The sequence below is a fragment of the Pseudorasbora parva genome, chromosome 12 (genome assembly GCF_024679245.1).
Source record: "Pseudorasbora parva isolate DD20220531a chromosome 12, ASM2467924v1, whole genome shotgun sequence".
NCBI lineage: Eukaryota > Metazoa > Chordata > Actinopteri > Cypriniformes > Gobionidae > Pseudorasbora > Pseudorasbora parva.
Genome location: NC_090183.1, coordinates 13250004 through 13269542, shown reverse-complemented (window position 1 = coordinate 13269542; position 19539 = coordinate 13250004). Strand labels below are relative to the sequence as shown.

Sequence of the window (19539 nt, the reverse complement as noted above, 5' to 3'; positions counted from 1 at the left end):
AAATTAAACAGTGGTTTACTGAACAAGCTATGTGGGTCTTTAAATGATTTAAAAGTCTGCCAGTATTGCTGCAACTGGCAGCAACCTACTGCAGTCTATGGTGCTGTTGTGATTGGGGGAAGAGAGTGCTTACACATTTGAATGGCATTTATGTTAGCAAAATATTTTAGAATAAAGTTAGAATTATTGCACTTCCATTCTAATCTATTTGACATGCATGTGCACGCTGGCACTCATTCATTGAATTATGCTAAGTTAAATGTAGACTCATAATCCTTTAATGTGAAATAAAAATATTTGTGTGAATTGGTAACTTTTAAAGGCACAGGTATACAAGTTGCACGCTGAGGAAAACACGTTTCAAATGCTTTAAACAACACGCACATCTGACAGTAGGGCAAGCCATGCAACAGTGGCTTAAAAGCTCTAATGTGATGACTCAAACCACATTTGGAGGCAGTGCAAGTTGAAAATACTTTCTATAATTTATAATGCATACCCTTGCGGAAAGCAGCGATTAATTGCGAGAGGCATCATAGTACCTGTAAATCAGCCATTTCACTACAATAACATTTTGGAACGTAGAAGAGAAAGACAATACGATCAAAAAAATTGAATTCAATAAAAAATAAAAACTCTGTGTCTGCTGATTGGATCACCTGAGATAGATGATGATAGTAGTTGTAAATGGGACCTGTGTGTTCTATGATTTATCAGGATGGATGGAACCAGAATCACTTCATTACCCCAGTGTCAACACTGGAACGAGACCGCTACCGTTCCCAACCTACTCTTCCAACCAGCAACGTACAGATGTCACCTGTTATCCAATCAGGTGGGTCATCATAACTGCAGCGAACTGTAAATCTGTAGAAGCTACAAAGAAATGACTCTCCACTTACTTATTTTTTTTTTCATATTTAGGAGGCAGTGCCACCTCTTCCCCTGCCATGTTAGGTATAAGAGGTCATCGTTTAAATCAGCGGAGGACACAGTCGTCTATGCAACTTCATAATTATTATGGAGACGCCAACAGAAACACTAGTCAATATACAGGTGAGCTTTCCTAATGTTCTCTTCTACTTCTTAACAGGCAAAAGGCCCGTTTTAAGAAATACCCACATTCCTACAGTGTACACTTCATATTGTTTTAAAGCATAAAGGCTTTCATAATGTTCCATAAAAATGTTTTAGAATTTTCTGCCTCAGAAATGACTTCTACTGGTGTGCCCAAGAGTGTGTATTCAGGGAAAAACAATATTATCAACCAATAATCTTGAATTTCTCCCCTCACGATCCTTGTCTAAATCCAATCAAATCCCAAATTCCAATGAAATTAAGTGAATATTATATTCTAAATATTTTGTTTCATGCAGAAATATGCAGCATAGCTGTTAATGATCTGTGGCACAGCACTTGCAAAACAACAGAATAATCTGTCTGTGAATTAAAAGCTGAACCGATGCACTAATATATTTCACCCATGCTCTCTTCAACTAATAGAGCAATCAGTTTTATTTCCCTGTCTGGTCGGAAGCCGTAATGGTCATTCATTTAAGAGCACTTGACCTCCGTAGTTACTCTTTATTGATTGGTGGTACTTCAACCTGAAGGGTCTGATTATGTGTCTGTGATTCAGAATGTGGTTTTAGTGTGAGTGAAGTCTGTTGGGCTGTTGAACCGCGTCCGCTCACCTAACCCTTAGCCCTGCTCTCTGCCCTAACTGTGGTTCACAGAAATATACCTTCACCACAGACTGTACTTTTATAAATATAACACATTTAAACATCAAATTATTAGATAACATGGATGGTCATGATTATACCTGTATTGTATAGTTAATATATATTTTTTTTATATGCGTTTAGGGTCTGGAAAGCAGTCAGCCTATTTCATCAGTTCCTATCCCTCTCCTTCAGCGGAGGACTCCCGCAGATCACAGGTGAGTTTATCTCTTTCTCCCCTCACAGAACAAAATGGAAGAAATAACTGAATCTGAAGTCAGCTGAACGTAGATGCTATATGTCCACTGCCAATGATAGCCATTGACGTAGATTTAATACATCTAATACCAGCAGATGAAGTTTACATAAACCATTGTCTTGTTTCCTTGACCATCCTTCACTGTGACGACAAATAAAACAAGCATTTGAGTTTAATGTCTCATTTTATGCAGGTCTATTGTATGGAACTGGTGGCATATATAAATAGTTTTTAAATATTTAAATAACAAGATTTGAGGGTAACACTTTGGAATAATGGTTATTAGCTAACATTAGTTAATGTATTAACTAACATGACCTAACCATGAGCAGTACATGTGTTACTGTATTACTGTGTAAGGCTGAGCGATTTTATCGATTCTGCGATATAAATCGATATTTTTCCCTCAAAAAAAGTATCTATTTTTTTACTCGCGAGTATCGATAGTTCGATACATAAATCACATTCAAATCAGCAGTGTTTACCCCATAGGTTAAAATCATGTTTTATTCCAAACTTATTTCATATCACTTTATACTTCATAAGTCGAGTGTTTTACATAACCTTCTGTGATCTCATTTGACTTTGGGTCAAAAAATCTGACATAAAATACACAATGCTAAACGCTATGTGGAATAGCATTGCATTATAGGCCTAATCTATTAAGAAAACACCCAACATGGCATAAAGAACACAGACAAACCATATATTGTCGTGAGTGTGTTTATTGTCTTCAAATGTGCCTATCTGCATGTTAGGGTGTACTCACACTAGGCACGGTTGCCATGAACCGGGCCCGAGTACGATTGTCCCCCCTCCCCACTCCCCCGCTGGCCTGCACTCACATAGAAGGGTTTCAGCATTCGTGCCGGAGCACGCTTACATCATTATGGTGCGACGGTTTCGGGTTTCAGCATTCGTGTCGGAGCACGCTTACGTCATTATGGTGCGACGGTTTCGGGATAAGCAGGAAGAGCGGCGCTCTCTGAACACAATATAGTCCAATGGAGTTTTCTTTGTGGATAATTTTGTGTCGTTTGGTCCACGGTGGTCCACAGCCCTCTCACAGCCTGTTGTTAAACAGATGTGTCGCCTTAGTGGCGCGAAAATGTTCACGTAATCGTGCTGCTCGTATTATGAGGTTTGCAAGGTACCAGCTGAAGTGCAGCAAGGACTTTGCTGCTTTGATTACGGACTCTTAGCGCTCACACTGCATGTGAACCGCGCCCGAGTCCAACTGATCCGTGCTCTGGCCCACCTCTTCCAAGCGGGCCAGGGCCGGCTAATCGAGCCGAGCCCGGGCACGGTTCGGAGCACTCACACTAGTCAAACGAACTGCGCTTTGGAAGTCAAACGCACTCGGGCACGGTTCAAACTGGCTAGTGTGAGTACACCCTTAGTTAGGGATGGGTATCGTTAAGGTTTTAACGGTATTACTACTCTTACCGATACTGCTTATCGGTCCGGTACTTTAACGGTATTCTTATCGGTACTTTTTGAGATTATATATATATATATATATATATATATATATATATATATATTAGGGGTGTAACGATACGCGTATTCGTATTGAACCGTTCGGTACGAGGCTTTCGGTTCGGTACGCGGTACGCATTATGTACCGAACGGTTCTTGGACTAATTAATTAGATTTGGAAAATAAAAAAGTGTGTGAAATATAATAATATGCGTTCAACAAGGTAGCCCAATAACCAAAACGACATAACAGCCAATGCCCCTGACACTGCCGAAGTGAAAGAAAAAAAAAACACCAAATATGTTTTAGGCTGCTCAGTCGGGTGCTCGCTTACTCAGTAGGCTACGCGCTGAATGCTCGTGGCAAAATGGCTATTGCGTTTAACAGACCAGAAATAGAAGATCCTCCAATAACCAACAGGTCTGGTGTTTGGGTGAACTTTGGATTCTTGGTAAGCTATGATGGTGTTGGCAAGATTGATGGATTAAAAAACAACGGTATGTCGCATTTGCTGATGATACAGCAGCGGGAATAATTCATGTCATGTCAATCAAAGCCGACAACAAGACGATCTTGTTGTCTTTACGCCGACAAGACGATAAAAAGGAGAAAAAGCCACAAACTATCCCACAAACTATCCCCGCAGCATTTAGACAGACATTTCCAACTTATTCAAATGGCAAAACACATCACCGCGGCGAGTGGTCCATTTATAGCCGCGGATATGAGACCTAACGCCCGTTTCACACATAACGTTACTCCGTCTGCAGTGCGTGTGCGATGCGTATTTTTTTCCGTCCCCATGTTAACGGATGACAGCTTTCAAACTGCACGCGGATGCGGTCCGTCAGTCCGTTCCAGGAGCGGTGCGTCTGCAGCAGTGCACGGATCGTTTTCGTACCGAGTCTATTTTTTGCTGCGCTGCGTTGCTGCATTAAAGTGGTAGAACATTGTTCGCATTAAAATAAACATGTACTGACGCGAAAATCTAGTAATTTCACCACAGATGCATCTCATTTAAAATATACTCTTGTTTCAAAGTCAACACATGGCTTTTTTTTTCTCAAGTAAATTAACAAAACGACACCTTACCTGGCATTTAGGTTAAAAAAAATGTGCCATAATGGAGAGCACTCGTTCTTTCTTAGAGGTGAAAAGCAAAGTTCTTTTTGACCTGCAGGATTTCTTTTAAAAGGGTGTAAAAACGAAAGTAAAGACTAGAGTCGGCTGTTTTTGAATAGACTATTGTAAGTTTCTAATTTAAAATGTTTGTGATTTAAGGCTATAAATTATGTTTAAAATGTTTTGCCACTTGTGTGAGCTAAATCTAAAGTATATGAATATGAATAAATGAATTTAATAAAATGTTGTTTAAATGTAGTAGGCTCCGTAACCTGACTTCTATTAAAGAGTAAACAAAGAAAATTGGAATTCTGACGAGGCATGTTCAGTAAAAACTTTTGGATTTTAAATAAAAAATAATGAATAAATGCTGTGTTTGTGATATGCAACAGCGGATCAGTTGCGGACTGCAAACGCAGTATAAAGCACTACAGGGTGTGGGGCTCCTGCAACGCACACGCAACACAACACGCACCACACACGCTAATGTAAAGAGCTAATGTCTTATTCCTGTAACTACATAGAAGATGGGTAAAATCATACAACAACAAAAAAATCATACTTTGTTAGTTTTAATAAAATAATAATAAAAAAAGGTAATTTCTGCCAATTTTTTCTTTTTGCTGTATCTAAAACATACCGAACCGTACCGAACCGAACCGTGACACCAGTGTATCGTATCGAACCGAACCGTGAATTTTGTGAACCGTTACACCCCTAATAGTTTATCATAAATAGCTAAAATAATGCATATTAAAGCTGAAGTTATTCATTCAAGAGCTGTGAGTGATTTTCTCTTTGCATTTGGTTGTTTAATTCGCAGTTATTCGTCAGCATGTTTATTTACACCGCTGCCTCTTTAAGACAGATGTGCAGATCTATAGGCGACTGATAATAGGCAGATGCACTTTCTCCCGACTATGTCCATATTAACTACGTCCATTTTAGACACAAACTGTGTTGTGTTAAAGAGACTCTCCAAGCCGGTCATTTTGACATAGATGTTTGTGTACATTTGATCGTTTAGACGCGAGTGTGAAACCGAAAGTGTAATTTGCTCGTGTCGTTGCGGCTGTTTCAGAGCGCGCGCGTCGACTTGGGAACAATCTCTTGCGCACAGTTTTGTGCTTTTAATCGCTCTTTTTTATTATTAAACGCGTCCCACAATTTACCAACAGTAGCTAGACTGTATTTCACAACAATCACTGATCGTGCTGATTCTGTCATTACGTTTGAGTTTTATGGAGAAATGGCAGGGTAGGCTACTGCTGCAAAGGGAATCAAGTTGCGCTAGACATAAATTATTATTATAATCTTTGGAAGCCAAAATCTAAAATAAAATCAGACTATCACAGATCTAAAGTGTAACCACCAGGCTGTTTGATTGTTTAGTTCTGTCCTCGGCTGTCGTTTGCGCCTCTCTCGCTCTCTCTCTCTCGCTCTCTCACGTCACGTGTATTTTCAAAAGTACCGACAGCAGAACCGATAACGTCCGAGCTTATCGATACAACGGTCTTTCAAAATTCACCCCCGGGGCCCGTTTAATACCGGTTTTCGGTACCCATCCCTACCCTTAGTGATCTCTGGAAGCTGTTTGTTTATGTGAGGGAGTTCACATGGTTTGTCACTTCTTCTTCATTAGTTCCATATATGGACTGAATGTGCACTAGCACAGGTCATTGGCGCCCTCCGTCTGCCAGTATGAATTGAAAACACAGCACATCACAGTCTATAATGATACCTCCGCGGATTTTGGATATAGATTGAATAAATAATAGTTCTCTGTATAAAAATTTGACTCAAACATATTTCTCCACATCTGCACACATTTGAACTTAAAGCCCTGTAGGATGTTGTTTTGTCGCGAGTCTTCATGACGACCACAGAGGAGTTTTTTATAAATGGGAGCAAATGACGCACATATTACAATCAAAATGTATGGACACCGATAACTCCTGGCACATATTAACACATTACAGTCACTATAATACTTTGAGGATAAAACAGAGGTAAAAAAAACTTTTTTGTTTTTTGTTAATTACAATACTGCAATTTATTTTATTTTCACAGGCTTGTAAGCTATAGTGTGCACTGTTTCAATAAATTAAACTAATTTTCTCAACACATCTTTGATTCATTTAAAGCATTAAAAAGTTAATTAATTATTTATTTATTTGATGTTTTACACGCTGCTAATAGCTTTGAGGTTAAAATCACGACACCTCAAGATATTTATTAAGGTTTAAAGACCTGTTCACATCAGGTTAAATATCCGATGCTAAAATTCAGTGTAACGGACATTTGTTGCTGTTACATAAAAATATGACTTTGGCTTACCTCCTTCTCCGTGACAAGCTGGTGTCATAAACGGAAAGTTTCCGTAACCTGGGTAATTTTCTGGTAAGCTTTTCTATAAGTGCCTCCTATTGTCAGAGAGAGAACAAGAATTTTCATTCAGCTCTTCTGAACAAACTTATTGTATGTGACAATTGGACCAAAATTGTGTACAGAACTTCTATGTTATGAATAGGCCTTAATGCTGATATTTCTGCAAACATTTTTCACAACAGAAATGCATGTCAAAACAGAAAATATCCTGTCTTTTCAAAGCCCTCGTCTCTATTGAGCAACTATGCTGGCGGTTGTGCCAGGATGAGAGAGATAGAAAACGACAGAGATGTATCAATGAACATCCAAGTACTGTAAAAGTGCAGGAAGGCAGTGTTTATTTTCTGCATAGAGCTTGGATAAACTACAACAGATAAATATGTCAGCTTTGTGGACGCAACCAATTTTCGTTTTTAATTGATATGGATTCTTATTCTCAATATCTTTTAATCTTTGCTGTTTTCTGTTAATATTTTCTGTGTAGGGCTGCACGCATTAATAGCGATAACGATATCTGCTTCTCTCGATTGATTTCAAATAATCGTCACGATATTGGCCTGCTCGTTATTTATCCTTAAAACATGTTTTTTCTTTGGGATTTGCGTTATCTTGCATTGGTAACGAGCCTCCACTAGCAGTCATGCTTGTGGTGTCCAGATGCAAAGAGCTTAAATTCCCCAAATAGAGCTTTTCCCTTAAAAGGATATACTTTCCTCCTGGTGTTTTACTTAATCTTTGCAATCTGGCAACTCATGCATGCTCTCCCACGCCAGTCTCTGTTTCTTCACAAGCCACTTGTACTATCTGTGTGACTAAATATGCCATGATCAAACCTTCAGCGATGAATTTCAACAAATGCAGGCCTTTGCCTTTAGTTTGCAAAGGTGCATTTAATCTGCAAACAGTGTGACAATTCAGGTTTATTGTTATGTTTACGGAGTTTGGTCTTTTAATATCACTGTCTTAGTGCGTTCAGCCACATTAATAGTTTTTCACGTTAAAGGCCCACTGAAGTGCCCAGAAACGCACAGCATTATTCGATGTGTTGACGTAATTTCCCCTAAAACGGCTTCAGCTGTTAGCAGCTCCTCCCCTTTTTTGAAACAGCCAATAGCGTTCCGTTAATGTCACAGTTTGACTAGAGCCTTTCTGTTTGGTAAAGACAGTTTTCTCCTCATCTCTAACCGGTTATTATCATAATCTCCTCCGTATTGCTTTGAAATACATCACTCTGTGCAGAATTTTAATGGATCCGTTATGTTTTGTTGTCTACGCCGACTCGCGCATATGATCCGTGCTAAAATCTCGTGTCTCAAGTCAACGGCTCGGGTCTAGACTGTGCGTGTGCTGGGGTGGTGTGCGTGAAACAAACGTGAAACCAGACTTTGTTTTGTTCAACTCAAAGCATATTTACACTGTCTGAATTGTGCCATTCACCATGTAGAAAATAGTAAATATGTGAACAGATCATCACTCCTTTACCATTTCGACCTTGGAAGGAGCTTGTATAAACAGCTTAAAAACAATAATGTCATGTATCATCAAATTTACCTCAGAAAAGATATGCAATGCTCATAAACTCATTACTAGAAAAATAACTATAGAAACAGGCATTTTGCTAAATATATGCAGTATATCACATAACCCTTATATTTTTACTTAACCTGTTGTCAACATGCGAAAGAATGGAAGGAGCTAAAAATGAAATTCAACACCACCCATATAACTGCATTTGAAGAGGTGCCTTTTACCAAATTTACCTTGGATATTAGCCAACGAATGAAGGAAAGTAGATTGATAGATTAATAGATTGATGTGTGCAAGTCATACGACAGCGTTTATATGATGCATTAGGAGGAGGCCAAACTACACTCATTGGCCAAGTGATGCTGACATTATAATGGTCTGTGACTCTGATTCAGATTCTGTGTAAAGAACAATTCTTTGTGACTGTATGTAGTTCTCAAGTTAAAAAAGCAATTTAGTTCCCAGGACATCCACAAGTTCGATGAAAATGCTAATGCTGTAAAAGGAGGGCAGATGTAACATATGACAGAATTAAGACATGTTTATTCTGTGGCACAATTTTTTCGGAGTGCTTGTACTGACATCATGTCAGAATAACATGTAATAACTTTATCAGTATGAATTAGGGCACCACGATATTGGAAAAAAATTACATTGCAATATTTATTTCCCCAACGATATATATTGCGATTTTGAGAGCCATCAATCCAGGCTAAATCAATAATTACCATTCCATGATATTAATAATTTCAGTAATAAGCAAGCTTCATTACAAGTGACAAAAAGAAATGTTGGAAATGATGTGTAAACATGAAACTAAACCTCCAGTAGGTGGCAGCAGGTGACCGTCTTAATGAGTGAGTCACTGAGTCGTTAATTCAAACGATTCATTCAAACGCTGAATCGTTCACGCTTGTTGCTGTGAGTGAGGCGCGTTACGGGTCTGTTGTGAACAATTTTCACTGCTAAAATAGAACAAAAACACTAAATATTGCATCTAAAATGTAAGTGACTTTAAGTGAATGTTAATTAGTAGTTCATGGAACTGTCATATGAAATCAGTGTCATTTTCAGTCGTGATGGTATTTAGGAAACGCTCTAGTGTTGTAATTTCTCCTCTGCACGAGCGTCAACAGCGCGAACTTATTATCATCAGTTCATTATATATTATTATCCACTATCGATCGCCACTTATACTAAATTAATGCACAAAAATTCTTGCATTTTGGTGATTCACTAGTTATTTTTTGTTTTAATCAGGCTCTTGTCCGTCAGGCAAGTTAAATTCTCTTTCACTTGTCTGTTCAAAAAATCCACTTGTCCCGGACAAGCGTTAATGTTGAGCCCTGCTTTGTCTTCGTCGTAAAGATCTTTGTGGTGCCGTTTTAAGTGATCAGACAAATTGGTGGTGTTTTCTTGTTTTGTGGCCACAAGACATGCAAAGTACCTCTTTTTGTTCAACATCCTCCTTCTTGTAGTGAACAGACAGAACGCAGTCGATAGGGACACAATTGATATTCAGTGCAAAAACATTCATTTAGCTGAAATATCTGCTGTTGGACACTAAATTTAATTTTAAAAGTCAACATGTACTTCAAGTATTTAATGAGAGGTGTAACTGTAAACGGAGAACTGTGTGTAATAGAATATAAATTTGTAAGACGTTTTTTACAGGATAAAGAAATGACAGGTAGTCTAACAGATGTGAGCCTACTGTGTTCCTTGTTTACTTGTGAGGACACAAATGTCCTCACTTATATAGTAAAATATGAAAATCACTCACTAGTGAGGACATTGGACTGGTCCTCACTAGTTAAAAAGGCTTATAAATCGGCCAAAACATGTTTTTATTTTAATCTGTTGTTTTTCACATGTTTCTGTGATGGGTAGGTTTAGGGATAGGGGTTGGGTTAGGGGATAGAAAGTAGCATTAACCTGATATAAAATCAATGGAAGTCTATGTAATGTCCTCACTAATATAGTGAAACAAACCTGTGTGTCTGTGTGTGTGTGTGTGTGTGTGTGTGTGTGTGTGTGTGTGTGTGTGTGTGTGTGTGTGTGTGTGTGTGTGTGTGTGTGTGTGTGTGTGTTCCTGCAGAACATTCCTCTAACCTGCTAACACCAAGTTTTAGTTTTTTTTCTTTAATATTATTTTAATTTAGGGATTTAAACTTTTGCTTAGTAAATTTTTTTTGTACATAATGTATAGCACAAACATACCTTTATGGAAATGACGCTCTTCACATGAGCACAGTGATGCACACATATGATGCTGATGCGGGAGCTGGCCAATCAGTGGCCGATAGTGAGCCATCGTTCTGACGTAGAACCCGGAAGGACTAATCCTTTAACTTTTTTGTTCACTGGCCACAATTTTGACATTGATACAATGGGGGAAAACTGCCATATAGATATTTTTATTTGGCAGCAGGTTATATTAGATTGCTGTTACTTTAACACCTGACAAATAGATCCATTATACTGTTACACATGCGTTTTCTTTCTCAACTGTTTACATTCACTTAAAACATAACCAAATGTCTTTTCTTTAATATTTGCCAAGACCGGCATTTTATTTGACATTATTTGTGTATTTTAAGAGCAATAAGCAGTGAAAAATTACTCAATTTAGTACTGAGAGGCGGCAGTGAGTGAGGGGAGGTGGGTTTGTGTGTCAACTCGCTGTCAGAGAGATGTGAGAGCGTCTGGTATCTAATATTCTGCGGAAAATTTAAAAAAATCAGAAGAATACAATTGAAAAATATATATATTATATGTAAAATTTTATCCGCCAAAGTGGTTGGTGGGTTGCTGGGTGTTAATGTCAAGCCCTGTATGTAAACGATTAACTCAACATGCACTTTTTGTGTCCTTTCAGCACGGCCGGCTCTACTACCCAGAGGACGCAAATCAAAGCACCTATGACACTTTTGGAATGTACCTGTCGTCTCCAATGGGCTATGAGGACGCCTACCTGGACGAGCCGGTTCGTTATCCCGTGGTGAGCGAGAGGCAGGTGCTCAAACCCAATACCAACTACGTGGACTTCTACTCCACCACACGCAGGCCTTCATACAGAACTCAGCCCTACCCGGCCTCACCTGACTCATGGGTGTAGGCGTGTTCGTTCGTGCGTAATTGTTCATGTAACGTGTAGCCATAGATAGAATATTACAAGGACGTGTCACTCCTAAAGACATATCTGAATCAGTGGATTCCAAGACTGTTGTATGGACAAGCTGTTGCATTTGAAGTGACTGGTTCATTTTCATTCGACAAATTTAATTTGTGTATTATGTGTCCGGTGCAGCGACATTCATTTTTATTTGTGTGGGTGTATGTATGTGTGCAGGTATGAGTGGGAAAGTGTGTGTGGAAATAGATGACAGATTATATGCTCCATTAAATTAACTTGAATTTGACCCGGGATTGAGTGTGAGCCAAAGATTTACTTTTCAGTATCTGCTGTTTTTCAACAGCAAGACGTGTTTAAGGTCTGATTTACTGAGAACTTGAACCATCTTTTAATGATTTTATTTTTCATGTTTTTTTTTTTTATGGCATGTATTATCATCTCAGTTTTTGAGCCAAATGAAAAGTTGTAACTAAATTACATATTGGCTGATAAGTCTAATAAAGAAATAATAGCAGTGTAAAAAAAAAAAGAAAAGAAAAGAAAAAAGATAACAAAAAACACTAATAATGTTCTGTGCATTGGAAACAAAAACGTCATTTTGTCTGATCTCATTGCTGTAGCCTACTTAATGTAAAGATTAATGTATGTTCCATGGAGTCTTGCACAACTACGTCAGTTTATTGTACAACCGTGATCTGTGCTACTAAGCACAAAAAACTGTGCCATGATAAATCGCTATGTAGAACTGTGTGTATATGTCAGAGACCTTATGGAGGCAAAAGTTATTACTATCAGAATATTTAGATGTAATAAAGATGACATTTGTTTTTTTTTAATATTTGATGTTGGATTATGTTGTTTATTTCTCTACCATAAAGAGCTACAGCACCAATATACACAGAGGACAGATTACAGCTTTCCAATAGCTTACATTTGGAAGAAACTATTTATCACAACAGCATTATCATCAGCTTATAAAATTTAAATTCAGAACTCCCCAGGTTTTTATCATTGTTGTGCACATCAGCAAGGTGTTCCATTGATAGCCACACGGTGGTGCTAAAGAGTCGAATATACTGGACAGGAATACAGTACTATTTTATGTCAATAAATAGGATATGATAGATCTTATGGGTGGATAAGTGGTTTGATACTTATCAGTATATTTATGTACTTTTTCCCCCGCTGAGTTATTACTGTCGGCACAGATTTATTAGTGGCCATTTTCTGCTTCACTGTATGATGAAAACAAAAAGGGCCATGGTTGTTATTCATAACTAAAAAGGAATATATACTTTTGCTGTAATGAAAGGAAAGTGTATCTACAAAAGTGTAACGTGGGCTTTGAAAAATGTGCTTTGGTCACACTCATGCAGTTTTTTGTTAATAACTTGATTTATTAACACAATAGGAAGGCAATTATTAGTATGGAAGCTAACAGGACGAAATTAAGAGATAAAGTTAGGCATTGCTCAGTGAGGATATTTAACTTATGAGGGTTGACGTAAAGTCATTTTTTAAAATAAATTTTATCTAAAAGGACAAAATATTTTAACGTGAGATGAACAAACTACAAATTACAGTCAGGGAATATTGGGATAATAAACAAAAATAAATATAAAATAAAATGTAATGTTAAATAAAATGTTAAAAACAATAAAATTTTACAGCTTTCTTAGTTTTCAAACATAATATTGTTTTTATGTATTGTTAAACTTCTGCCTTTAAAATTAGAATTAGATGTATATTTATGTATACTAAATTTAGCAAGTAGTAAATTGATAAGACTAAATTCGGTTACTCATGTAACCTCTGTTCCCTAAGTATAATGGTAATGATTATTGGGTCCTAGATGCTTATGGGAAAACTCCTTTTCTCAGAATATTGAAGCCTTATTTTTAAAATGCAGTGCGGCTGCACAGCAAACATTATGATACCTATTGGGTGCTGGTTGGTTGGGCTGCAGGAACTGCAAAAAAACCTATGGTGAGGCGGCATATCTGCGGAAACCAATCGGGGACTCGCCTGCCAAAATGGGCGGAGCTACTGGCTATAAAAATTAGAACATATTTTCCATCTAAATCAGGTTCGACTGAAGTGACAAGACCTGTTACGCTTAATAGCACAGCTGTCTATGTAGTACTCATTCTCGTTATTCTCAGGGAACCGAGGTTATGTGATAACCAAGACATTCCCTTTCGAAAACTATTCCTCGTATTGCGTCGCTAGACACTCATGGGAACTCAGTTCAATCTTGCCGTGCTATTAAAGCTGATGACCTAGCTCTGAACTCTCACAAAACAAAGCCTGAGATAATAGAGTAGAAATTTGGCCAGAAATCTAACGGGGCCTGGATGAGGGTCGGAGCCCACTGAAGAAGTATCTAGTGGTTTGGGCACTTTAGACGCCAACCTTACTATACAGAAAGGACTTGTGCCTGCAGTGCAGGGACTTCCGAGTTGTAAAACATCACAAATGTGGACCACCAGGCCGTCGCACAAATGTCATCGACTGAAATACCACTGGAAAAAGCCCATTAAGAGGCCATGCCTCTCGTGGAGTGAGCTCTGACGCTTATGGTGCATTGAAAGCCCAAAGAGGCATAGGCCAAAGAGATAGCGTCTACTTTCCAATGTGATAATCTTTGCTTCGTGTCCAGAAGCCCTTTGGTGCGGCCACTGAAGCATGTAAAGAGCTGTTCTGACTGCATGATTTGGGCAAAACGCTCCCCAAATACTCGGAGAGCCCTGACAGGGCAGAGTAGGTCTAATTCTCTGTCATCCTCCGACAAGGGAAAAGCCGACAATGAAATGGCCTGGGCTCTGAATGGAGTTTAGAGCACCTTTGGATTAAAGACAACCGTGAAGTTGTTAGGCCCAAACTCAAAGAAGGAAGCATTCACAGAGTGTGCTTGCAAGTCGCCCACTCACTTGACCGATGTTAGGGCTAGTAGGAGCACGGTCTTGACCGAAAGTGGCTTTAATTTGGCCGACTGCAGCGGCTCGAATAGGAAACCCTTATGGGCCTAGAGGACTGTGGATAGATCCCATGAGGATACAGAAGGTACGACTAAGTAGTTTCTTCCTAGAGACTGGTTGGCCACAGGAGCATGGGAAACTGCTATGGCTGCCACGGATACTTGAGGCGTAGTATGACCCACATCCAGAAGCTCTTGTAAAAATGAAAGTACCAGTGGTACATCACATGAATAGAGGCTTGGTTCTGAACTGAGCACCAGCTGGTGACCACTGAGCATTTAAGGGTGAGGAGGAATCTAGTGGATGGAGCTCTAGCCTCAGCGATAGTGTTTAGGACTCCTTCTGGAAGATCTCTTGGAACCTGTTGAGGGGCCATACATGGAGGGCCCACAAGTCGGGATGGGGATGCCAGATTGTCCTGTTTGCCTAAGTAAGGAGGTCCTTCCTCATGGGTATCGGTCAAGGAGGGAAGGATCAACTTGGGGAACCATATTTGGCTCCGTCAAAGAAGGACTATTAGGAGTACTACACAGTTGCTCTCCCTGATCCGTTTGATGGCCTGCAGGAGCAATGAGACCGGAGGGAATGAATAAAGGTGGAGGCTGGGTCATTCGTGGGCCAGCACATCCCTGCTCTTTGAAAAGAATATTGGGCGATGAGAGTTGTCAACCAAAGAGGTCCACCTCTGCCCTCCCGAAAACATTCCAGTTTAGCTGAACAGTTTGAGAGTGGAGAGACCATTCCCTGGAGGAAACGTTGTCTCGAGACAGCATCCCTGGTTCAATTTGCCTGGTACATGCTTCCCAAGGTTAGAAGTGTCTGTTGAAATGACCTTCCTCCTCGAGACTAGACCCAAGCTTACACCAGCCTGGTACCAGCTGGTGGCTTTCCAAGGGGCCAGGATTTGATTCAGCCGTGGTTTACCCTGATATGAAGGCTGCAGAGGGCACAGTAGGCCTAACTGGAGTACTGTCAATGCCGTACTGGCTTATAAGGCCAAGTGCTCTTTGAAAAGCTCTGAGGGGGAGATAGGATCCCCCTGGATGTGAATGTATGCATCTTTCAGATCCACTGATACATTTTTTTAATTTATTTCTTTATCTTTTGAACATCCTTCTCTTTTTCATCAACACAACACAGAGCATGTTGATGTCAAGATTTAGCTTTGGTTAGTGGCTGTATTGAAGTGGGTTCTGAAAAACGAAAATTTGCCTTGCCATGTTTAATCTAATACGGCTGTCTAAAGTAGGCTACTAGCAAATCAGTTCGTTCAGTTTAGTTCAAATCAGTTGTGCAAATATTTTGAGATATTGGATGGTGGATATTGAGATATTGGATTTCACATCTGAAATATTATTTTATATTTATTTAAAAATATATATTTTTTTATTTGTTAATTTGTTTAATGCTCGAATAACAAACATAAGAACATTGAACACATTTAAAATTACTGATATTCGCTAATAAGAAAATTGTCTCACTTTCCCCACTCAAGTGTGTGTGGATGTGGGAGGTGCGTCAGTTCACTGCGCGAGAGGGAGGAGTTGGTGGACGCGCTCCCTCACGCACTCCTTCACTCACTCCCTCCAGGCTCCAGTTATGAAGTTATTCAGAGTGAGTAACGCGTGTGTAAGGTAGAATCTGAGCCATATCTCTCTTAAAGCAGGTAAGTTTGCTACAAGCTTTAATTCTGAAACATCTGTGTACACGAAACCAAGTAATATCTGACAACTTTTGCAAGTTTTTCGGTCTCGTGAAGTCTGTGGAACATTCTGCAGTTGTTAATTGATGTCAAACGTGCGCGTTTCAGAGCATGCTACTTACCAATAAGCGTCTTTTGTTGGCTAGAATAAGTTTACCTTTCCAAACTCAACACCAGTGATTGAGTCGTCTGTCATGCTGTGATGTTTATTTTGTCACGTGCACGAAACGATCATTTGTACACACAATTGTTCAGTAATTTGCTATCCTGTTTTTTTTTGTGTGTGTGTTTTTTTTTGTGGCTTTATTTTACTAGTCAGTTAAGCAAGTGACTATTTTCTGTTTTGCATACTAAGTATGTAACTTTCTTGCAACTCAAAATACTGCAGTACACTGAATGGAAAAGAGGTAGGCATCACATGTGGATATTTTGTCTTACAAATACTTACTGTACGGAACTTTGGACCTTTAAATCAACCCTTAAAGCCTGAAAAGCCACTTGAAAGTTTTTTTTCCTATTTACACATGCTCATTTTGAGAGAGAAAAAGTGATGTACCTGAGACTTTCCAGCCAGGGTCATTGACTTTCCAGCCAACTGACACTGAACAGGTGTGCACACACACATGCGCACATGCTATACTAGATTTGACAAAGTAATGGAATGTGATTGTTCTTGCATTTGTAAAGGTCAGCTGAACCAAGACTGTGGCTTTTCCTCCATGCCTGTTTGTCATTAAATCCTTGCATTTCACGTCTCTTTTCCACACTGTACCCTGAAGCCTCTTGATTCAGTTAGTTCATTTTTTCAGTTCAGTAGACGTCTGTTATTGCTGCCCTCAGCCAGAAAGTAATCAGATCACTTGCGGTAAGCAGAGTAAGATTTCATTTTTAAAGCTGGCTGCCATTGTTCTGATCACTGAATCTGTTGTTGCACGTTCCATTGAACCCTATCAAATTATATTAAATTTAGCAAAAGTAAGAGCATGGTTCGTGAAAGAACATAGTGTCCTTATCCCGCAGCTGAATACTTATGGTACCTTCCTTCAGTATCTTGAACTTCTTCTGTGAGCATTCCGTGCACTGTTTCCATAACAGCTTTTATGAAAAGGTCATGATGCATGCAATAATTTGTGCCATCTTTATTTAGGATAATTGTTGGCTATGAAACCATTGTTTACAACAGAGTGCAACAGTCGGGTTTCGTAATTAACATTTTCTCCATAGGGAAATAGATTTTTAACAATAACTCATAAACCTTATAAACCTCTTATTGATAGTATATGCTTTTGGCGAATCTATCTTTTGCATTACTTACAATTTAAATATCGTGTTAACAGCAAAATTACATTACTCATGATTCTGTACAGAAAATTCCTAAATCCGTCAGTGAGCAAATTGCGCCAAAAGAACTTGTAGGGAACATCCTCTCCCGTGAATTGAAGTTGCTGATCCTACAGGTAGAATCAATCAACATTTTCGATTGTCATGAAAACGTCATTTTGTTCTGTGTCGGCCACCGTATCTTCTCTATGTGCTTCGAAAGGGAGGGGTGAGTGGTGGGTGATTGTAATTCACAAACTCACCGCTAGATGCCGCTAAAATGTACATACTGCACCTTAAAGGGTTAGTTCACTCAAAAATGAAATTTATAGCTGTGTCTCATTTTGTTAAATTTCGAAGGCTGCGTCCTCTGGAGGACACATCCTGTGTAGGATACAGTATACAGTGTCCTCAATCAGAATTAAACGAGACGTCCTTCGTACGACACACAGGCAGGAAGTATCACGTTGCTATGCCAACAAGTTCAGCCTCGTTGCGCTCTCACGCCAGTTATATGAATGAAAATTATTTATAATGGCATTAAAATGTTTCTTGTCTTGAGAGCAATGTACTGTCCTAAACGTTTAAAAATCACTAATCCTTGTAATCCGGTTTACCACAACTATCTGTAGCCTATACAGCTAAAAAAACAAAAACAAGCTTAATTAATTACATTTAAACACCACATCAACGCTTGCATGTATATCTGGGCAGTGGTGCCGTTTTTTCATATAATATATATAAAAAAGACAGTTGTTAACGGCGACACAAAGAATTGTGGGTTATCTCCAGCTGTGAAGGATACTCCTCGTCCACACTCCGAATTCCTTTGAAAGAAGGACGCCTTCCAAGGTCGCATTTGGAGAGTCCTACTCACTTTTTTGAAATGAGACGGCCTTATGACGTATGCAGCCTTCGAATGCGACCTCCGGAGGACGCAGCCTTCTGAAATGAGACACAGCTTATGTCATTAATGACTCGTATGACCTCCGTTCATCTTCGGAACACAGTTTAAGATATATTTATATTTAGTTTGAGAGCAAAGTGTATGCATGCTATACTGTTCATGTCCATAAAGGTAATAAAAACATCATTACAGTAGTCCATATTTGACATCAGTTAGTTAGTTAGAATCTCTTGAAGCATCGAAAATAAATTTTGGTCCAAAAATAACAAAACCTATGACTTCTTTTCCGTGTTTGTTTTCAAACCTCAAATAAAGATTCAAAAGGTCATGAATCAGCGTATTGATTCATGATTCGGATCGCGTGTCAAACTACTGAAATCACTTGACATTGGCGATCCGAATCATGAATCATTATGCTAATTCATGACCGTTAACAGAATCAGATAATCACATAACAGATCTGAACTCGCATCACTGGTTTAAAGTAGTTTATAATAGATTAAGACAAAATTATACTCTTTGTCATTATCCTCCTGCCTCATATTCACTTGGGGTTATGGCTGGTGCGTTAAGAAAAACAAGAGTGTTATATGGCTATTGCACGCTTAAAGGGATAGTAAACCCAAAAATGAAAATTCTATCATCATTTACTCACCCTCATGTTGTTCCAAACCTGTATGAGTTTCTTTCTTCTGCTGAACACAAAAAAATATATATTTTGAAGAAAGAGCAACCATTCACTACCATAGTAGAGAAAAAAATACTATGGTAGTGAATGTTGTTCTATATGCTTTGTTACAAACATTCTTCAAAATATCTTCTTGTGTTCAGCAGAACAGAGAAACTCTTACAGGTTTGGAACAACATGAGGGTGAGTAAATTATGACAATTTCATTTTTGGGTTAACTATCCCTTTAAAATATGCAAGCCCTAATGTCTTCTATAGTTCCTCAGAAGCCAGTGACAGTTGCTAAGTCGTAATAAAATGAAAAGTGGA

The 19539-nt window shown here is 38.9% G+C and overlaps 2 protein-coding genes across 7 annotated transcripts in view; both read left to right on the top strand.

Moving 5' to 3' along the window:
* Positions 1-12471, top strand: part of pkp4 (plakophilin 4) — a 61121-nt gene extending 48650 nt beyond the window's left edge. For all 3 annotated transcript variants that reach the window (XM_067459216.1, XM_067459215.1, XM_067459217.1), the window contains 4 exons: positions 718-835; positions 925-1056; positions 1869-1942; positions 11378-12471. In XM_067459216.1, coding sequence (XP_067315317.1) covers positions 718-835; positions 925-1056; positions 1869-1942; positions 11378-11617 — 564 coding nt within the window. In that variant the 3' untranslated portion in view covers positions 11618-12471. The remainder of the gene's footprint in view (positions 1-717; positions 836-924; positions 1057-1868; positions 1943-11377) is intronic.
* A 3684-nt stretch (positions 12472-16155) lies between these two features.
* tanc1a (tetratricopeptide repeat, ankyrin repeat and coiled-coil containing 1a) overlaps positions 16156-19539 on the top strand; it is a 115849-nt gene continuing 112465 nt past the window's right edge. For all 4 annotated transcript variants that reach the window (XM_067459213.1, XM_067459211.1, XM_067459210.1 and 1 more), the window contains exon 1: positions 16156-16279. The gene's annotated coding sequence lies outside the window, so the exon portion shown is untranslated. The remainder of the gene's footprint in view (positions 16280-19539) is intronic.